The 16,994-nt window shown below is 44.1% G+C and overlaps 1 protein-coding gene across 1 annotated transcript in view; it reads left to right on the forward strand.

Moving 5' to 3' along the window:
- CRAMP1 (cramped chromatin regulator homolog 1) overlaps nucleotides 1-16,994 on the forward strand; it is a 39,549-nt gene that overhangs the window by 17,460 nt on the left and 5,095 nt on the right. Inside the window, 13 exon segments of the mRNA XM_081840376.1 lie at nucleotides 310-433; nucleotides 1,108-1,189; nucleotides 1,779-3,059; nucleotides 4,441-4,615; nucleotides 5,574-5,755; nucleotides 6,483-6,557; nucleotides 7,299-7,380; nucleotides 8,185-8,289; nucleotides 9,445-9,617; nucleotides 10,879-10,959; nucleotides 12,722-12,956; nucleotides 13,527-13,691; nucleotides 15,689-15,837. Of these exon segments, the coding sequence (XP_081696502.1) occupies nucleotides 310-433; nucleotides 1,108-1,189; nucleotides 1,779-3,059; nucleotides 4,441-4,615; nucleotides 5,574-5,755; nucleotides 6,483-6,557; nucleotides 7,299-7,380; nucleotides 8,185-8,289; nucleotides 9,445-9,617; nucleotides 10,879-10,959; nucleotides 12,722-12,956; nucleotides 13,527-13,691; nucleotides 15,689-15,837 (2,909 nt within the window).

Below are 16,994 nucleotides of genomic sequence, written 5' to 3' on the forward strand. Positions count from 1 at the left end.
CCACTGGCATGTTGAGAAGATAGTAGAATTGTATTGATCCACTGCTTGGTGTCATGGCAGAAATATTTCTTGAGTCATGGATGAAAGGGTCAAAGGTTTTCTTTTACTAGTTATTCAGTTTTAGTTAATAGACAACTAAAAACCTTTTATTATTATTAGTGTTTCTGTTAGAAAATCATCTCCCCACTCCTCATCCCAAGAATACTCTTACGGATAATTTCCTATGCTCTCTGGTGGATGCCAGGTGATAGGATAGCCACCTCTCATTTGTGGGAATAATTCAGGAATTTTCACTGCTTCCTCCCTCAGGCATTAGTGATGAGGAGGATCAGAAGCCGGTGCGTCTTCCACTGAAGGTCCCCGTGGAGCTGCAGCCACGGAATAATCATGCATGGGCCCGTGTGCAGAGCCTGGCCCAGAATCCACGTCTCAGGTTTGTGTGTGTGTTGTGCATAACTAAAGCTTGAGAGCTGAATTTTGAATATCATTGGCACAACCTATAGACTGTTTTAGCCACTGCTAGCAAACAAGTGACTCCATCTCCTGGATACCTCTTACTGTTTTCTATACGGTGATTTGTTCATTAACGCGAATAGAGCCTGCCTTTGCACATCACAGCAAACCATAGAATGGTTTATTGTGAATGTGGAGATCACTTCTTTTTTTGCTCCTCCCCTATCACAATACTTGGCATTGCATTGCATGTGAACCTGGGGATCATAGTTACTTTTGCTTCAGACACACCAACACTAAAAACAAAACCTGTCTAGTCTCATCAAGGATTGTTTGGAGCAAAGCATACCATGATCCCCAATTTGGACATAACACTAAGCCGAGAACGGTGGCTTGATGTTCTCACAGTAGGAAAGGAGAAAAGTGGGGGGCATCTGTACATTCATAGTCAACCGTTAGCTGTGGTGGGAATGCAGCTGGTATTCTTTCCCCCTTGCTCCAATGAATGGGAAATTAGGGAGTACAACATGCCCACCTGCAGAGAGAGGGAGTCTGTGCTTTACTTAGCTTGTACTGTGACTTCTATACTACATTGTTTGTGGGACATCATTTGCTGACTCCTCTGTGTTTTTCTTGTCTTCCATGGCTTGCCAGGATGATCGTAGAGTTGCATCGTAAGGTATCTAGCCTCATTGAGTTCCTGAAACAGAAATGGGCTCTCCATGAGGTGCGCATTGTATCCTTTTTCTTGCTCAGAAATTTGTTTTGCCTTTTGATTCCGTGTTCTGGGGACAGCGCTCAACATAACTAGCCTTCAGGTTCTTGAAAGCCATTACTGTTCATTAGACCCTTACTGTATTTATGAGACAGGGTGCAGGATCCCAGGCCCTTGAGACCCTCTATTGGTAGGAGAGTTCCCCAGGTCATGCCCCTCACCATCCCTGCTCTGCACCCTTCCTAAGCACTCTTGCCTGGCTGGAATGTATCACTGAACTGTGATAATGCTTCCTACTTACCTAGATGGTGGATGGAGAGGTGTGGGGCTGGTGTATGTGTGTTGGGGAGAAATCTCAGGGCTTTCTGTGAATAGAATGTAGACTACTATATCACACATTTCTTGTTATGCTCGCTTTTGTCCTTTGGCCCTACCCTGCACTGGCATGCAGCCCCTGGAATGTCATCCATAGGGGAATGTGGCTCTTTAGCTGAAAAAGGTTTCCTGCCTATGTTATAAAATATTTCTTTCCCACTTGGGTCTGTGGACTGTAGAGAGACTTTCTCTCCTCGTTTAAGGATTGCTGTGTTCCTTAATGTCCTGTATTTAGCGTAAAACACTAGCAGAAAGGCAACTACAAGACTCCAGGGATTCTGAAGCAAGTGGCAGCTATTCGGAAGAGAAAGTGATGCTCCATCTCTTCCCAGGAGAGAACTGTACGCTTACACCCCTCCCTGGGGTTGCCAGGGTTGTACACTCCAAAGCTTTCTGTACAGTGCATTGGCAGGAATCCGGCCGATGCAAGCAGAATACAAAAGATTCCCTCTTGCTGCCGCCTGCCCAAATTCTAGGCATACAGAGCGGTCAGGGGACAGCCAGAGGGCAGGTGAAATACCCTCGGGGAACAGAAGGCAAGGGTGGGACCAGGGCCGAGAGCACTACAGAAGCAAGTAGAAACACTCAGTCCACATTTGAGGCAACTGCAAACGCTGAGGACTGCTCCTCAGAGGCTGGGCTTACTGAAGGAGCATCCCTGTGTCTCAGTGTTGCACATAGTCTTGATAAGCCACTGTCCGGGCTTCAAGATCTGAGTGGGAGTCTTGAAAAGCCGGTTCCCACAACCCACTGTGCTGAGGGTAGGGAGGCACCAGCCGTTGCACTGGCGACTGGGTCATCTTCTGGCAGTCCAAACTGTGACTGCGGCAGCATCCCCCCTGATTTGGAGGAGCTCTCTCTGCTTGACCCATTTCCTCGGTACATGAAATCTTGCCAGGACCTTATTGTCCCAGAGAAGTGTCTTTGCACAGATAGACTGAATGGGAAAGATTTTGCCTTGGCAGGGCACTCCCCTCCCGGGAGGCTCTCGTCTGGGAGCACAGAGGCTGGCAGCCTCAGTCCCGCACAGCTGGCAAGAGGTGGGGTGGCATTGCCCAGCTGTGGCCCACCCAGAACTGAAACTCAGGCCCTCCAGTGCTGCGGACCACAAACGGAAATGTGTGCTAAGGAGCTATCGGACATAGTAATGGAGGACTCTCAGGAGAAGCCCAGCACCTCACTGCCACCGCCGCCACCGCCACCGCCACCTCAGGGACAATTGGTCGCAAAGTCTCTCAAGGATGACCCAAGCCGCCTTGTGCAACAGGTCAGAGAGGAGGGATGGAGCCTGCAGACCTCTGAGAGCCTTACCTTGGCTGAAGTCTACCTCATGATGGGCAAACCGAACAAGCTACAGCTAGAGTACGATTGGCTGGCTGTCTTGGGGCCGGAAACCCAGGATCCTGGGGAGCAGATGCCTGAACCTAAATCTGTTTCTCCATCAGCCACCTGTCACAAGCAGAAACTCCTCAACTGCCTCTTAAAGCTCATCTCCACTGAAGTTAACCCCAAACCAGTAAGTATAATTTGCATTGATGCTAAGAACCACCATCTTCCAGTTTGCACAGTTTTTGGTCCTCAAAAATGCACAAAGGGGTTAATTTCGGGAAGAAGGCAAGGGATAAGGGGGATTTTGGGTACACCCTGGAGAGACCTTCCTGTTTTTTATTTCTGCCTTATAAAGAACAACAGGGTAACTGCTGCTCTTCAGCTACTTTTTGGGAGTAGCTTATAGACATTAAGCCTCATGGCAAAAATTAAGAGTGGTTTTTAGAGTACTTTCCAATGTGGTAGTGCCCATAGTTCTGTGGAGCTCTGATTCATATGGCCTCCTGCCCCTCATCTGGTGTTCTCTTTCCTCTTTTGACTGACTTCACGGTGCTTTAGAGAAGGAAGAGACCACATCCACACTTCCAACCCCACTGTATCTCTCTGCTGCCAGTCAGCTAACAGCTAGGGAAAGGGAGCCCAGCTCTGTGCCCAGCAAAGGGACTAGCAGGCCATATTCTGCAATAAAGTCCCTCAGCAAGGAGACATGAAGGGCCTGGAAGTTCCATTGCACTGTGCTGCAGCCTCCATTGGAGGGACCTCCACCATTGCCCTCCAGCAGCCATAGGGTGCTGGGAAATGTACTCTGCACGACTATGAAAGAGAATATGAGAATGAGTGCTTTGGGTTTGCTTGACACAAGACTGGAGGAGATAAAATTTTCAGAATACATAATTTTTTCTACTATAATGTTAATGGCTGCTTATGTTTTTATTGTTTCTTAGCTGCTTCTCCTCATAAACTGACAAACCCCAAGAGTTGCTAAGTTGCTTATAGTGCAGCAGAATTAGCTCCATTTGCAGCAAATTTTACAAAGAAAATTTAAATTGTAATTAATGTCTACATAAAATTTGTACTTCTAATATACCAAACGTGGTAATTTTATGACAACCCAAATTATGCATGATACATTTTATGCTCCTAAAATAACAAAGTGGTTTTCAATCTGTAAAGAGTGTGAAAAAGAATCATTGCCTGTTTTTTTGTTTCCCCCACAATTTCTGTCTCCTCCCCCCACCAAAAAAAGAGAAAAAGATTCCCACCCTCTTGACCATGGTTTCAAAATTTCCAGAAATTTTACAGGTAGGATAAAGTGAAAAGGAGTGGTGGGTCTTTTTGATGTTGCTGGATTGCAGCTTCCATCATCCCTGACCATGGGCCATGCTGCCTCCTTGCTGATGGGAGGTGGAATCCAACAACATCAGCAAGACCACATTTTCCCCACTCCGGTGATAACACAAAGCTTGCATAGACACACTTCCCATATCTATGGCAACGTCCTCCTCCTCCCCCCCACTTTCTTCCAGCATGCAGCTGTTGGGATTCAACCATTTTCTCGTTCTTTTCAGATCCCTGAAATGAACTCTGTTGCAACATCTCCCATAAAGCCCACTCAAGAGGAGCATGCTCTGACCCCTCCTGGCAAGGTTATTGCCGTCAGCACCCGGAGTCCAGGCTGTGCACGCAATCAGCCTGCCCTTCACAAGAAAACCTTTCCCCCCAGTATCACCTCCAGTTCCTCAGGTGAGTCAGTTGTTGAGATGAACTGGTTCTGTGTAGCCCTAAGACAAAGTATTAGTTTTCAACATTTCTACCATTCAGGAAAGCATTGGTCTGCCATGGACTCCTGACACATCTGTCACAGAATCTCTCTGTTTGCAGGGGACTCCAGAAATGTTCTAGGCTGCATGCTCACTTCACACAGGGTGCAGGTTTAAGCGGGCTTGGCTGTTGTCCTGCATAAACATAAAAAGCATTCTGACCCCATACCCTGCTGCTGCTCATGATAGATGAATATTGGAAAAGTTGGACAAGTTGTCTTTCAGGGAAGCTTCTCTGCTTTTACTGATCTTTTTTTGAGGAACCTTGTTAAGCTTCTGGGGATTTTTCTGCAGAAAAATTGCAGAGTAGTTGAGATTGTCTGTGCTTGCTTGATTTGTTTTTCTGATGTTGATGGCGATAGAGGCTATTTTGACCAAGGCCAAAACCAGCCTAACAAGGCCCTAGCTTGGACCTATGATTTTCATTATATACTGCTGCAGTCTATTTATATTTCACTTTAAAATCATCAGTTATAAAGGGGCTCTTCTCAGTGACCTGGCCCATGATTTTCATAATACAGTGCTGCTTTGTTGAACAGGAAAAAAGCATATGTGGTCCACAGGGATCCCAATAGCCCCTGTGTATCCATTGAGCTGTAGGTCTGTACTCTGAGGGAAGACAACTGATTTTATCTCAGAGATGAGGCAGGAATAATGTGGTGGGGGTTTTGCGCAGGGGGTCCCTTCCAACTCTGTAGTTCTGTGATTCCTCAGCTGTTTGTTCCATGAAACGTCATGATAAGGCTACTCAGTTTCTGAATAATTTGGCTCACCCTCCCTAACAACAAATGTGGATTGGTGGAAGAATTCTTTGCCTCCAAAGATTTCTAATTGGAAATTGCACTTCCCATGAATGCTTGTATTTTTATTTATCCTACCAGGTTTGAGAAATCACTCTGGACCTCTCTTGGTGGCTGGTCCTTCAGGTTCCACGAGTGCAGATGCAGATGGTGGCCTCTTTGCTGTTCCCACAACTCTCCCACCCAACAGCAGGCATGGGAAGTTTTTCTTGCAAAGTAAAGAAGCAGAGCTAACCTTCCGGCAGCGCTTGGATACAATCAGTGTAAGATTTATTTATTTATTTATTTATTTATTTATTTATTTATTTATTATGGTATATGTTGAACTGTAAGGTGCGCAGATGTGATCAGGGTGCTCATAAGGAATAAATACAGCTGCCCCCAAAACTTGCAGATCAAGAGAGAATTTATTCCATGCCACAAACCAAGTCACCCTGTTCTACAGCATTTCGATTTTGGAAATGCTTTACCTTCCTAATCTGTTTTAGAAGGCCCTGGAGTTAGGCTGATCTGTGTATGGTAAAAAGCTTGGTTGTAGGGACACAACGCGGGTTTCAGCCTAGAAGGCAACTAACCCATTCCATGGTGCTCTCTTGCTTCACTGTTTCTTTATAAATGGGGGTTGAAATGCTCAAGTCCTCCTACATACCCCACAGGCAGAAGCATTCAGCTTTCAATGAGCTGCCTCTGGTGTGGGGAGCCACCACTACCCTAGAGTTCTGACCTGCCTCATGTGCAGCAACAGGGTCTGCACTGTCTGCTGCCTTTGGTTCAGGCACCTTCAGCCTGAACTTCCCTTCTCTAGATTACCTGCATAGGATGGGTGGAGAGCCATGGGGAAGCAGGTGTTCAAGAGTAAAGAGAAGGTGCATTAACACAATGTATCCCTGCCAATCTAGGCTGCACTTTTTAGGTGGCTAACAAAGCCTCCAGGCTCATGCCTGATGAGCAAAATGATGTGTGTTACAAGTTCCCTTTGTTTCTCTTCAGATGCAATCTGATTTCTTCTTGCCAAAGCCGAGGAAACTGCATAACAGACATCTGCGAAAACCACTGGTAGTACAGGTCAGTGGAAAGACTAATTGAAATGTATCTCTTGCATGTCGGGTAGTTTCATCTAGTAGTTTTCATACGACCTTTTTTCTTTTCTCTCCATCCACATGGAGAGTTCCTACTATTTCCTGCTATTCAATGGTCTGCTTTTTATTGTGCAAACATTGCCAGAGACTCTCAACTAGTGCTAGCTGTTTCAGTATGTGTTTCAAATGGGACTCATGTGAATACTTGCAAGGAAATGTTGGGAAACCAGAGAAAGCATTTCTTTATCATGTCAGATGGGTCAGTGTGTGAGACCTGCATCTTCTCAGAACTCATTGCTGGTGTTTGATTCTGACATCGTAAAGGCATGCATCTTTGACCATCCTCTAGTGCAAGAATGAGGAACCTTTTCCCACCCAAGAGCCCCATTCCCTTTTGGGCAGCCATTCACAAGCTGCATGCCAGTGGTAAAACCAGAGGCAAAAGTGGGTAGAGCACTATCCCTAGTCTAGTGTGTGATGGAAAAAATTAATGTTGGTAGCACCCCTGAAGCATCATAAATGTACCATATGATGCTTTTCCCTGTGGTCATGTGGGAGATATCCAGAATACCTGTCCTAGCCCCACCCCAACCTAGGAGATAGAGGGAAACATAGTCTAGGATCCTAAAATGTTGCCTGCATGACCAGCAGAGGATCATTCATGGTAAGTTGCCAGTGCTGCATTTCCTAAGTTCTTTTTAAAGGCGTCTTGCCTTGCCTTTTTCAGAGAACGCTGCTACCCAGGCCATCTGGAAATTCCTCCCAGCACGTCTGTTCCTTCTCCATCTTATCAAACTCTTCTGCAACAGGTGAGCTTCAACTGTACATACTCCAAACAGGGTGTTTAGTTTACTCTATGAAAGACTAGTGAAATACTCTTCCACTAGTTTCAGCCCCTCCCTCCCTACCAATGAACCCTTCTATCCATGGAGTATTTTACAGCCCTTTCTGTGTTTTACCACCCCAACAGCCCTGCAAGGTAGGACACTATTCAACTTGCTGCTGCATGTGAATGCAACCTCCTCTCTGAGGAACCTGGAATAGCAAGCACACTTGCAGGGAAGTAAGCCCCATGGAAATCTGTGGATCCTGTTTCTCAGCAAATTCTGCATCATTAACACCCCTGTGAAGTGTGTAAAAATTAGAGGTTCACAAGACTTGAATATTTTGAGGACGTAAGCTTGTGTTCCTCCTATTTCTTGCCTATAGTTCCACTTAATTTCACAGAGTTCTTCCTCTCATGCAGAAGGACAATATTGTCAGTAAAAACATTGAAATGGAAGCTGAATTTGCTTTGACAGTAGACATGACACTTTGTTGTGGACTCTCCTTTGCTGGAGGTTTTTAAGCAGAAGTTGGATGGCCACATGTCATGGATGCTTCAGTTGAGATTCCTGCATTGCAGGGCATTGGACTTTATGACTCTCGGGATCTCTTCCAATACTAGAAATCTATGATTATTGTAGGTGCCATTTGCAGTAAATGGTCCTTTCTTCTGTATGTCCCACTGGGGAGAGAATGAGAACTGGCCATAAGGAGGGGCGTAGCTCTTTGGCTGTCTATGGCAATGTTTCCCACCTTTAAAAAAAATCATGCTTTTACTTCGTTTTTAGGAAGAGGATCTTTTCGGCCGATCCAGTCTTCACTTACGAAAGCAGCTGTTTCCCGTCCCATTGTTCCCAAGGTCCTTCCAGCTCAAGCCACCAACCATCTGTCCAGTAGGTTTCTCCTTGGAAGGCGGTGGTTCGGGGAGGGCAGGTTTAGCAGGAATGTTATGGTAGCTATAATGACAGAAGCGACTACTCTTAATCATTTTACAGCCATGAATTTTGTCTTCTCTCCCCTTCTCTGATTTCCTGTTGCACTCAATAAGTACAAGTTTAGATTTTCAGCTAGAACGTAGATGTCTTCATCTAGCAGAAGCAGGAGTGCCTTGCCCTGAGAGGCTGAGCCTCAACAGTAGCCTTCTAGCAGTCAGGTCACTGGGTTGTATCCAGTACTAGTTCTCCTTGGATTAGACCCATTGAAAATAATGGAAATGGCTAACTTGGGTCCATTAATTTCCATGGGTCTACTCTGAGTAAAACCAAGTTGGATACACATAACTGCTATTCCTCTCACAGAACTACAATTCACAGAGTGGTTTAATAACCAATTTGTCTTTCCAGGGCACTCTTGAGAACTCTAGCTCTTGGAAGGGGAATAGGGGTCTCCTAACAACTCTCAACTCCCTTAACAAATGCCATTCCCAGGATTCTTTGGGGAGAAGTGGAACAGCCACTGGAAGTGGAACAATACTGCTTTAAATGTCTAGTGCAGATGGGACCATCTGATTTTTAGTTTGGGGAGGCATTTAGATGGCAAAGGTGTGGATGATGGCTCCAGATTTTGTAGAGCAACCACCCACAACAATGTACCACCGGATTGCTTTCCTTGCTTGCTACATAGTTATTGAATATAGTACGTACATTTTCATTCTCACAGGATATGCCTCCCTAGATGATAGTGGATAAGATTGTATCCTTTAAATTTAATAACACTCCTTTCAAGCTGCTGGAATTCATACCAGTACAGACCTCAGAACTAATAGGACCAAAGGCATAATTACCTGCAAGATATATCAAGTTGAAAACCAAAGGGAACACTGAAATTTTTGCTCTTATATGTTGAACTGAAAATTTGAGATGAAAGGCGCTGAATTGGTAATCTATATTAATAATTCAGTGTCAGAAAGAACTACTAAAAATAACTTTGGCACATATCAACTCCTACAGAAAAGCTGTTAAGACCTATTGCCCATGTATAAGACAGCAGTTTGACTTCGTGGATTGCTGAAAGAAGATTCCTCTTAGCTTTCTGTTCTTTGTTCAAAGGTGCTATTGACTTAGCAGCCCAAAGTGCCGGTATTATTCCTGGCAGTCCTTTGCCTGTTCTGGATACTGAAGGCCTGTCGGGCGTATCCCCACTGTCACCGGATGCAGTGACCGCGGTGGTTTCAGGGCAAGATTCAACAGCGGCACATCACAATGGAGGCTCCATCGTTGCGGTCAGTTTTCTTTTCTGTTAAGGCCTACAAAGGTTTTATTCTTGTAGAACTGATTCTAGGCTACTGCTGGATAGAACCTTGCAATGTGCATGATAGACTAACATGGCCAAAAGCCCAGCGATATCACCCAACATCGCTGTGACGGCTTGTCTATTATTTTCTCCCTCCCTTGGACCTGCAGTCAAAGAGTTTGATGCTTATTTAAAATCAAAGTGTGAAATTCAGCATTTCACTCCCTCCTCTTACTGCTTTATTCTGTAATTTTCTAGACTGTTCAGCATTAACAACAACAAAAAGCATGAGCAGTACACAAAATAAAATGCGGCATGAAATAAAACATAACATATAAATGGTATAGAAACAATAAAATATAGCAGAAGTACAAAAAACCTCAACCTTAGGGGTGAAGAAAGGTGTGAACCCAGGGTGAAATGGCTCAAGATAATAAGTTTCCTCCAAGAATGTGCAGCTAAACTCTCATTACCCTCTGAAGTACCTTGCCCAGAAAGAGGGCATTTTCAACTGGACTATATTTGTCAAGAAGCTTAGGGTCCTCTGCAGTACACAGTTACCTTCATTGTGTACATTCCTAGTCAACAACACGTTGCCCCTCTGGGGAACCTGTAGCACTCTGGATGATGTTGGACTACAGCTCCCATCATCCTTTACCATTGACCATACTGACTAGGGCTCATGGCTGTGATGTCATCTGATGGGCTGGATTAAATCCTGTGTTAACTGCACGTGCCTGTTCCCAACAGGCACACAAAGTCAAACTGAGAAGAATTTCACTCCACTTATCCTGCTCAGTTCAGCTTGCAAACTGCTTCCTTTGTTCAGCAGCACCTGACATCAGGTTATAAGTGGCTGGCCTGTCTACCTGTCAGATTTGGCCAGTAAGGACAATCCTGATAAGGATTTGGCCCGTGGAGCCAAAAAGGTTCCCCAACCCTCCTGCAAACCATGCATTCCCCTCCTTCCATGCCATCCAGTGTCTTGGATTTTCCCAGCATGTTCTAAAATTCTGGCAGGAAAATTCTCATGGGGCGAGCGTGTTACAATTGATATGTAAAACTGTTTCAGCAAATCTAAATTCTGAATTTGGATTTCTTTGGCAAGGTGGATTTTGCTGGGGCAGGAACTGAATAAATCTAGTCCCCATGAGAGCAGTGGAGCAAGCACATCACAGCCTGCTCTTGTTAAATATGTATTCTCCATCCCCTGAAAGTCTGATTTGGTCATTCTTGGTTGCACTTTCCAGGGCTCAAGCAGCGAGTGTCAGGTTCCATTTCTTGGCCTACCACCATGCTCTGAGCAGGAGGCAATCCCGGATGGTTTCCAGGTAAAATACAAGCTTTTTGATTGACAACTACTTGACCTTCAGGGTGACAAACACTTTTTTTCTTTTCTGCTGCATATTAATGCTTTATGTGAAACCCAGAGTTGAGCTTCCTGGGGTATGTTTATTAAAGGTCACAATCCATCACACTTTCGCTGCGTGAGAATTGTATGTAGGCACCTTGTTAGAAGCTTTCGTCCATTTAGCAGAGTTTCTGGGAAACAGTGGTCAGCAGTTGAAGTTACACTTTGAGATGAAACACTCACAGTCAAGTGATTTATTGCTTGACCGGTCATAAATGCATCACTGTGGCACTATTTACAATCTTTATAGCAATAGCTGTAATGGCATACTTAAGTTTCAGTCCCACTTTCTCTTTAGCAACGACGTAGGCAATGACACAGTCCATCACAATGTTTTCCTGAATATGAATTGTCATTGTGGAAGCTATTGCAGTCAAAAAGTGGAGACACGTCAGCCTGGCGTCCACTGACTTGCCTCCTGCTTGGTTCCACACTTTGCACTAAGGAACTTTGTTTCTGAATGCTGTTCCTTTGCTCTCTTATAGAAGGACAGGACATGAAACAGCCAGGCAGATGTCTCATTCCAATCCATCATCCTATGTATACCAGGAAATCCTTGCAGGCAGTTATAGAAGGGCAGCACAAAACTTTGATAGCCATAGGGACACTTGTTTTAATACCAAACATGATTTCCTCTCTGCTTTCAATGTGCTTTAGAAACATAATATTTGTTGACTGATTTAAGTGCTCTCACTGCATATACGTACGTACGTACACACGTGTGCATATATACATATACACATGCAGGGTGGTAGTGATGGAGAGTGTAAACAATGATACCCAAAGGCCATCTGTCATGTTATGCAGAGCTCATATATATATATATATATATATATATATATATATATATATATGTGTGTGTGTGTGTGTGTGTGTGTGTGTGTGTGTGAGAGAGAGAGAGTGAGAGATGAGCATAGTGACTTCTGCAGCACTAGCAATTGGCAATAACTCTATCAGTGCGAGATTCCAGGGGTCTTGGCACTTAACCCAGATTTGTGCTTCCTTTGGAATAAGGAACAGTGGAAGCTATGATGTCTTTATGATACATGGTTTTATTTATACACATTTATAACCTGATTCTACAGTGGTGGGATTTCCAGCATTCACATCTCAAGAGGGACTTGCTTCCTACAGAAGCACAGCATTGGATTCAAAGGCAGCCAAACAGCCATCTCTTATGTCTCTTTCTCAGCTTTTTCTAGCCAGCCAGCCAAGAGTTCTGGGAGATCTGATTTCTACCATAACCAATGTTCACTTTTGGCAATGTTCACTTTTTGTTGCCCTGACCCCAGTTTTGTGTAGCTTTCTGATCTATAGGTATCAGTTTTCCCATATGTAAAATCAGAAGTTATAGTGACAATATGTCTGTGCCAGATAGGAAAGAGGGGCATAGATGGGCAGTTTACCATGACAATAGCTCATTGGTTGGCTGCACACTTTGCATGCAGAGGATCCCAGGTTCAGTCCTTGGCATCTGCAGGTAGACGGTGCTAAGTAAGGTGGACCAATTCTATCCTTCAATTTTAGGAAGCTTTCTGTGTTCAAAGAAATATAGGCAGAATTGCTAACTCCTAGTTTGATTGATTCCTATGCCTTTAAAAGCAAAGTAGCAGTGCAACAATTTCAGAAAATGTATACAAATAATGACTTAGAAATATTATTATATCTGCTTGCTGCCACAGGGAGCACCTGTCCTTTCTCTACCAGAACTGCCAAAAACCTCTCTCCAGAATGGTCTCGCCACTCCTCCGCTCCCCTCATCTGATGCTTCTGGTACCCATTTGTCTCCTCCCAATGTCTCTGCTTTATTGGATATCTCTCTTCCTGGACCCCCTGAGGATGTTCTGTCTCAAGGAGAACCTGCTACTCAGATCAGTGACTCTATCATTGAAATAGCAATCAGCTCTGGTCAATATGGTAAGAGATGAAACTAATCTAAATAGCTAATCAGCGGTTAAGCATCCAAAAAAAATTGTTACAGCTCTGATTCTGTCAGGATTTTTAGTAGAGGAATGTTCTCTTGAAAGTCAGCTGTGCATTTTTACACATACTTCTGTGTCTCTGGCAGAGCTGTTTTTTAACTCTGGATTTAACTGAGCAGATTTTCTTGACAGTATTGCATCTTAATTTTGACAGTAGATCATGGAAGTATTTCCTTTGAACCATCCCTGAGTCAAGGAGAATAGCACTTGTTTAGGCCTCTTAAAATTGGGCCTCTCACTATTGCCCCATTTAGATTCAAAGCCAGGCAGATCAAGGGACAAGTTTTTGTAAGTTCTGCAGTAGGGAGTTGTGTTGACCATTGTTGCTGCTCTGCTATGGTTGGGAGGGGGTAATTAGGACATCTTGTCCCCTGTGTGGCCCACATCAAGCATTTGTTTGGATTAAGTCAGGAAGGAAGTCATATCTGTGTGCAGTGCTCACGCTTCCTTAAGGACATAGTCTCCAACTGTTTGTCATACGGAACTGGTCACTTTCTTTTAATAGGCGAGAATGTTCCTCTGTCCCCAGCAAAGCTGAATGGCAGCGACGGCTCGAAAAGTCTTCCATCCCCTTCCTGCAGCCCCCAGCAGAACTGGATTGCCTCTCCTAGTCATGATCCACAGTGGTACCCCAACGATTCCACAGACTCTTCCCTCAGCAGCTTATTTTGTGAGTAGTACTGCTCAGGGGATTACATTGGTTGTAATCTGGACTTTTTTACTGGACTTGCAGTTTTTTCCCCTCCCTCCTTCTTTCTTCTGAGGGTAGGGGTTGTCAGCTTTGTTCATTGCCAAAGCTCATGCTCTAGACAACCCAGCTTAAATAAATGTAGTGAAAAACGTCAACATACATTTTCATGAACATGGGTGAAAGTCACACGGGGATTGTGCCAGTCCATGTGGTAGGCTAGGGGAATGGCAGGAGCAATGGTACCAGTGACACAATCCAAGCCCAGGATTGCTATGACACTGTTGCAAACGACTGTAACTTTGTACACCTTTTCCCCATTGCCCCTACTACTACTGTTTCCCTCATTGTATTTATAAAATTATTTATTGAAACAGAGTATTGTGGAGTTGGAAGGGACCTCGGCGGTTATCTAGTCCAACCCCCTGCAATGCAGGAATCTTTCGCCCAACATAGGGCTTCATCCCATGACCCTGAAATTAAGAGCCTCATGCTCTACCAACTGAGCTATCCCTGTCCAACTATTCACAAAAGAATTTTACAACAATTGTACATAAAACCATATGAAAGTTTAAAATATGAGGTCAGTTAACTATTACAAAATGATATTTTCTTAACTGGCAGCACTGATATTTTCTTGAACAGGCACTTAAAGGTTGAAACAGAAGGTACCTGCTGAATATTAGCAGAGCATTCTACAGTACTGGGGTAACGACACTAGAAGCTCAATTTCTTGTTGCTGTCAAATGAGCCTCACTAACTTGGGGAACAACTAACGGTGCTCTTGCAGGTGATCTCGGTGATTGAGCTGGGATAGAAGGATTTAAGCCAGTGATAGCCAAGCTTGGCCCTCCAGCTGTTTTGGGATTACAACTCCCGTCATCCATAACTAACAGGACCGGTGGTCAGGGATGATGGGAATTGTAGTCCCAAAACACCTGGAGGGCCAAGTTTGGCCATCACTGATCTAAGCAGTCCATAAGGTAATCTGGACCTAAGTAGTTAAGGGCTTTATAAATTAATTTAAGGATCTTGCACCTGTCTCAGTAGTAGAAGAGCAGCCAAGTGCATATGTTTTAACAATTGTGTCACATGTTCTCGGCTAGATGACCCCATCAGGAATCTGGCCGCCACATTCTGCACCAGCAGGAGCTTCCAAATCATGACCAAGGGCAGCCCCATATAGAGCTCATTGAAGTAATCCAGCTTCAAGGTTACCAAGACAAGGACTATCAGTGTCAAGCTATCCATGTCCATGGCCGTTGCTGGCAAAACAGACAAAGCTGGCAAAAGGCACTCCAAGCCACAAATGACACTTGGACCTCTAGTGATGGAGATGTATCCAGGAATGCCCTCAAAATATGCACCTCCTCCTTCAAACGGAGTGCAGTCCCATCCAAAATGGGTGGTTTGCCTCTCCCACGCAAAGAGCACTCATCTTCTCAGGATTCAAATACAGTTTATTGGCCCTTATCCATGATTTTTTATTTCATTATTGATTATTACTGTTTAATTGCATATTATAGCAGTGCCTGTACCTACCATCCAAATGCAGTCTTTAAATGAACGAAGAGAGTCACAACCAGCCCATAAATATTACTCCCTCAGAATCCTGAAAATGCCAATTCTGAAAGCTGAGCACATTGGCACTTATTTGTCTTGCCAGAAACTTGAAGGTTTGCTTGGTTGGTTTTTCCCTAATCAAAAATTGTGTTATTTACAATCAAGTAATGTATTATATGAGGTACATAATACTATACCAATGATGTACATATTGATATGCTAGTATATGTCCAAAAGATTCTGCATCTCCTGCAGAATTTTTTTAGGGTTTTGCCCAGTTAAATCGGGTACACGCATCTTGATTATATGTGGGAAAGTGGGTAAAAAGCTTGTAGGAAGCTCTTTGTACCTCCCCCATCCCTCAAACCTAGCAATTAAAATACTGACTGGTTGACTTTATCATTTTGTTTTTACAGCAAGCTTCCTTTCCCCAGAAAAGGGACGGAAAATGCTACCAACCTCTACTAGTAGTAACACAAGCAGCACCTCCTTATTGGGACCGAGTCTGCTGGATGGAAACTCGCGGGACTCTTTTGTGTCCCGGTCCCTGGCAGATGTAGCTGAGGTACGTCCATACTTAATTGGTGCTATGCTGTGCCAGCCTTCAGCTCAAAGAGGGGATAGTAGTCTTGTGACACTTAGTGTAGAAGTATTTTTCCCAGACTTCCCCCTTTCCAGGTGATCAGTCAAAGCATGCGCTATAATTGCATTTTAACCTTTGAAGGGTAAAATCCACAAATCCTGATGCAAAGTCAGCCTCTCCTATGTACATAATGGAAGAGATGGTATTTCCCAGCAGCAAAATACTGTTTTTGAGTGCAATAATGGAAAAATGCAGTAATTGCTGCAACAGAAGTGCCATCGTCTTCAGGGAAAACCTCCGGATCTTGCACAATAAATTAGCAATCCAGCTAATTTGTTCTGTTGGAAATAGCTAAGGAGAGGAATTTCCCCACCACCACCATTTAATAATAGGACCAAGGCTGGTGACACAGGATTGCTAAACTGCAGTTGCTTCCCTTTTTAGTTGCTGGAGAGTGCACTGAATGGATGAATGGATGTGCGGGTTCGGCATGTGACTCAGCCTTTCCTATTTAGTATTTAACACAAAACTGAGAATTCCAGTAATCTCTGTATTCTTTTTTTGATCTCCCCTAGTGGAGGAAGACATCCTCCCGCTTGCTTTAACTTGCAGGGTTTATTAGATTTGGAATCCTCATAACTGTTTGGCATAGAAATAATGGCCTTTTCCTCTTCTGGCCATATCTGTTCTGCAGCGGCAGGACTTAGGACGAGCTCTGCTGTCATATCCCATTAATTTTCATTTATTTCAGATATTTGTAAGCCACCGTTCAAGACTATAGGCTTCCTGAGGCAGATTACATCAATAACTTTGGAATGCTCCCCAATGCACAGCATCACCACCAACCCACATACAAACACAGCTCAGGGAGAAGAGTTCTAGTCCTCCACTTTGTGGGTTCTCTTGTGCATTTGAGAAGCTTTTGACTTAGCAGGATTTCCAAAGCTGTGAGCTGCTCACCTGAACTCTGCCCTAGTACTGTAATTTATTTATCTATTTGATTTATTGCCTGCCACTCACCTTGTTACAATGATTTTAAAATACAGTAGTTAAAACAGATTACAATCAAGGCAGTGGGGTGGGTCCTAAAATGAAAATCTCGGGTGTCAAAGGCCAGGTTAAAGAGATGCATCTTCAAC

Source organism: Podarcis erhardii (assembly GCF_964252035.2).
Source record: "Podarcis erhardii genome assembly, chromosome: 14".
Taxonomy (NCBI): Eukaryota; Metazoa; Chordata; class Lepidosauria; order Squamata; family Lacertidae; genus Podarcis; species Podarcis erhardii.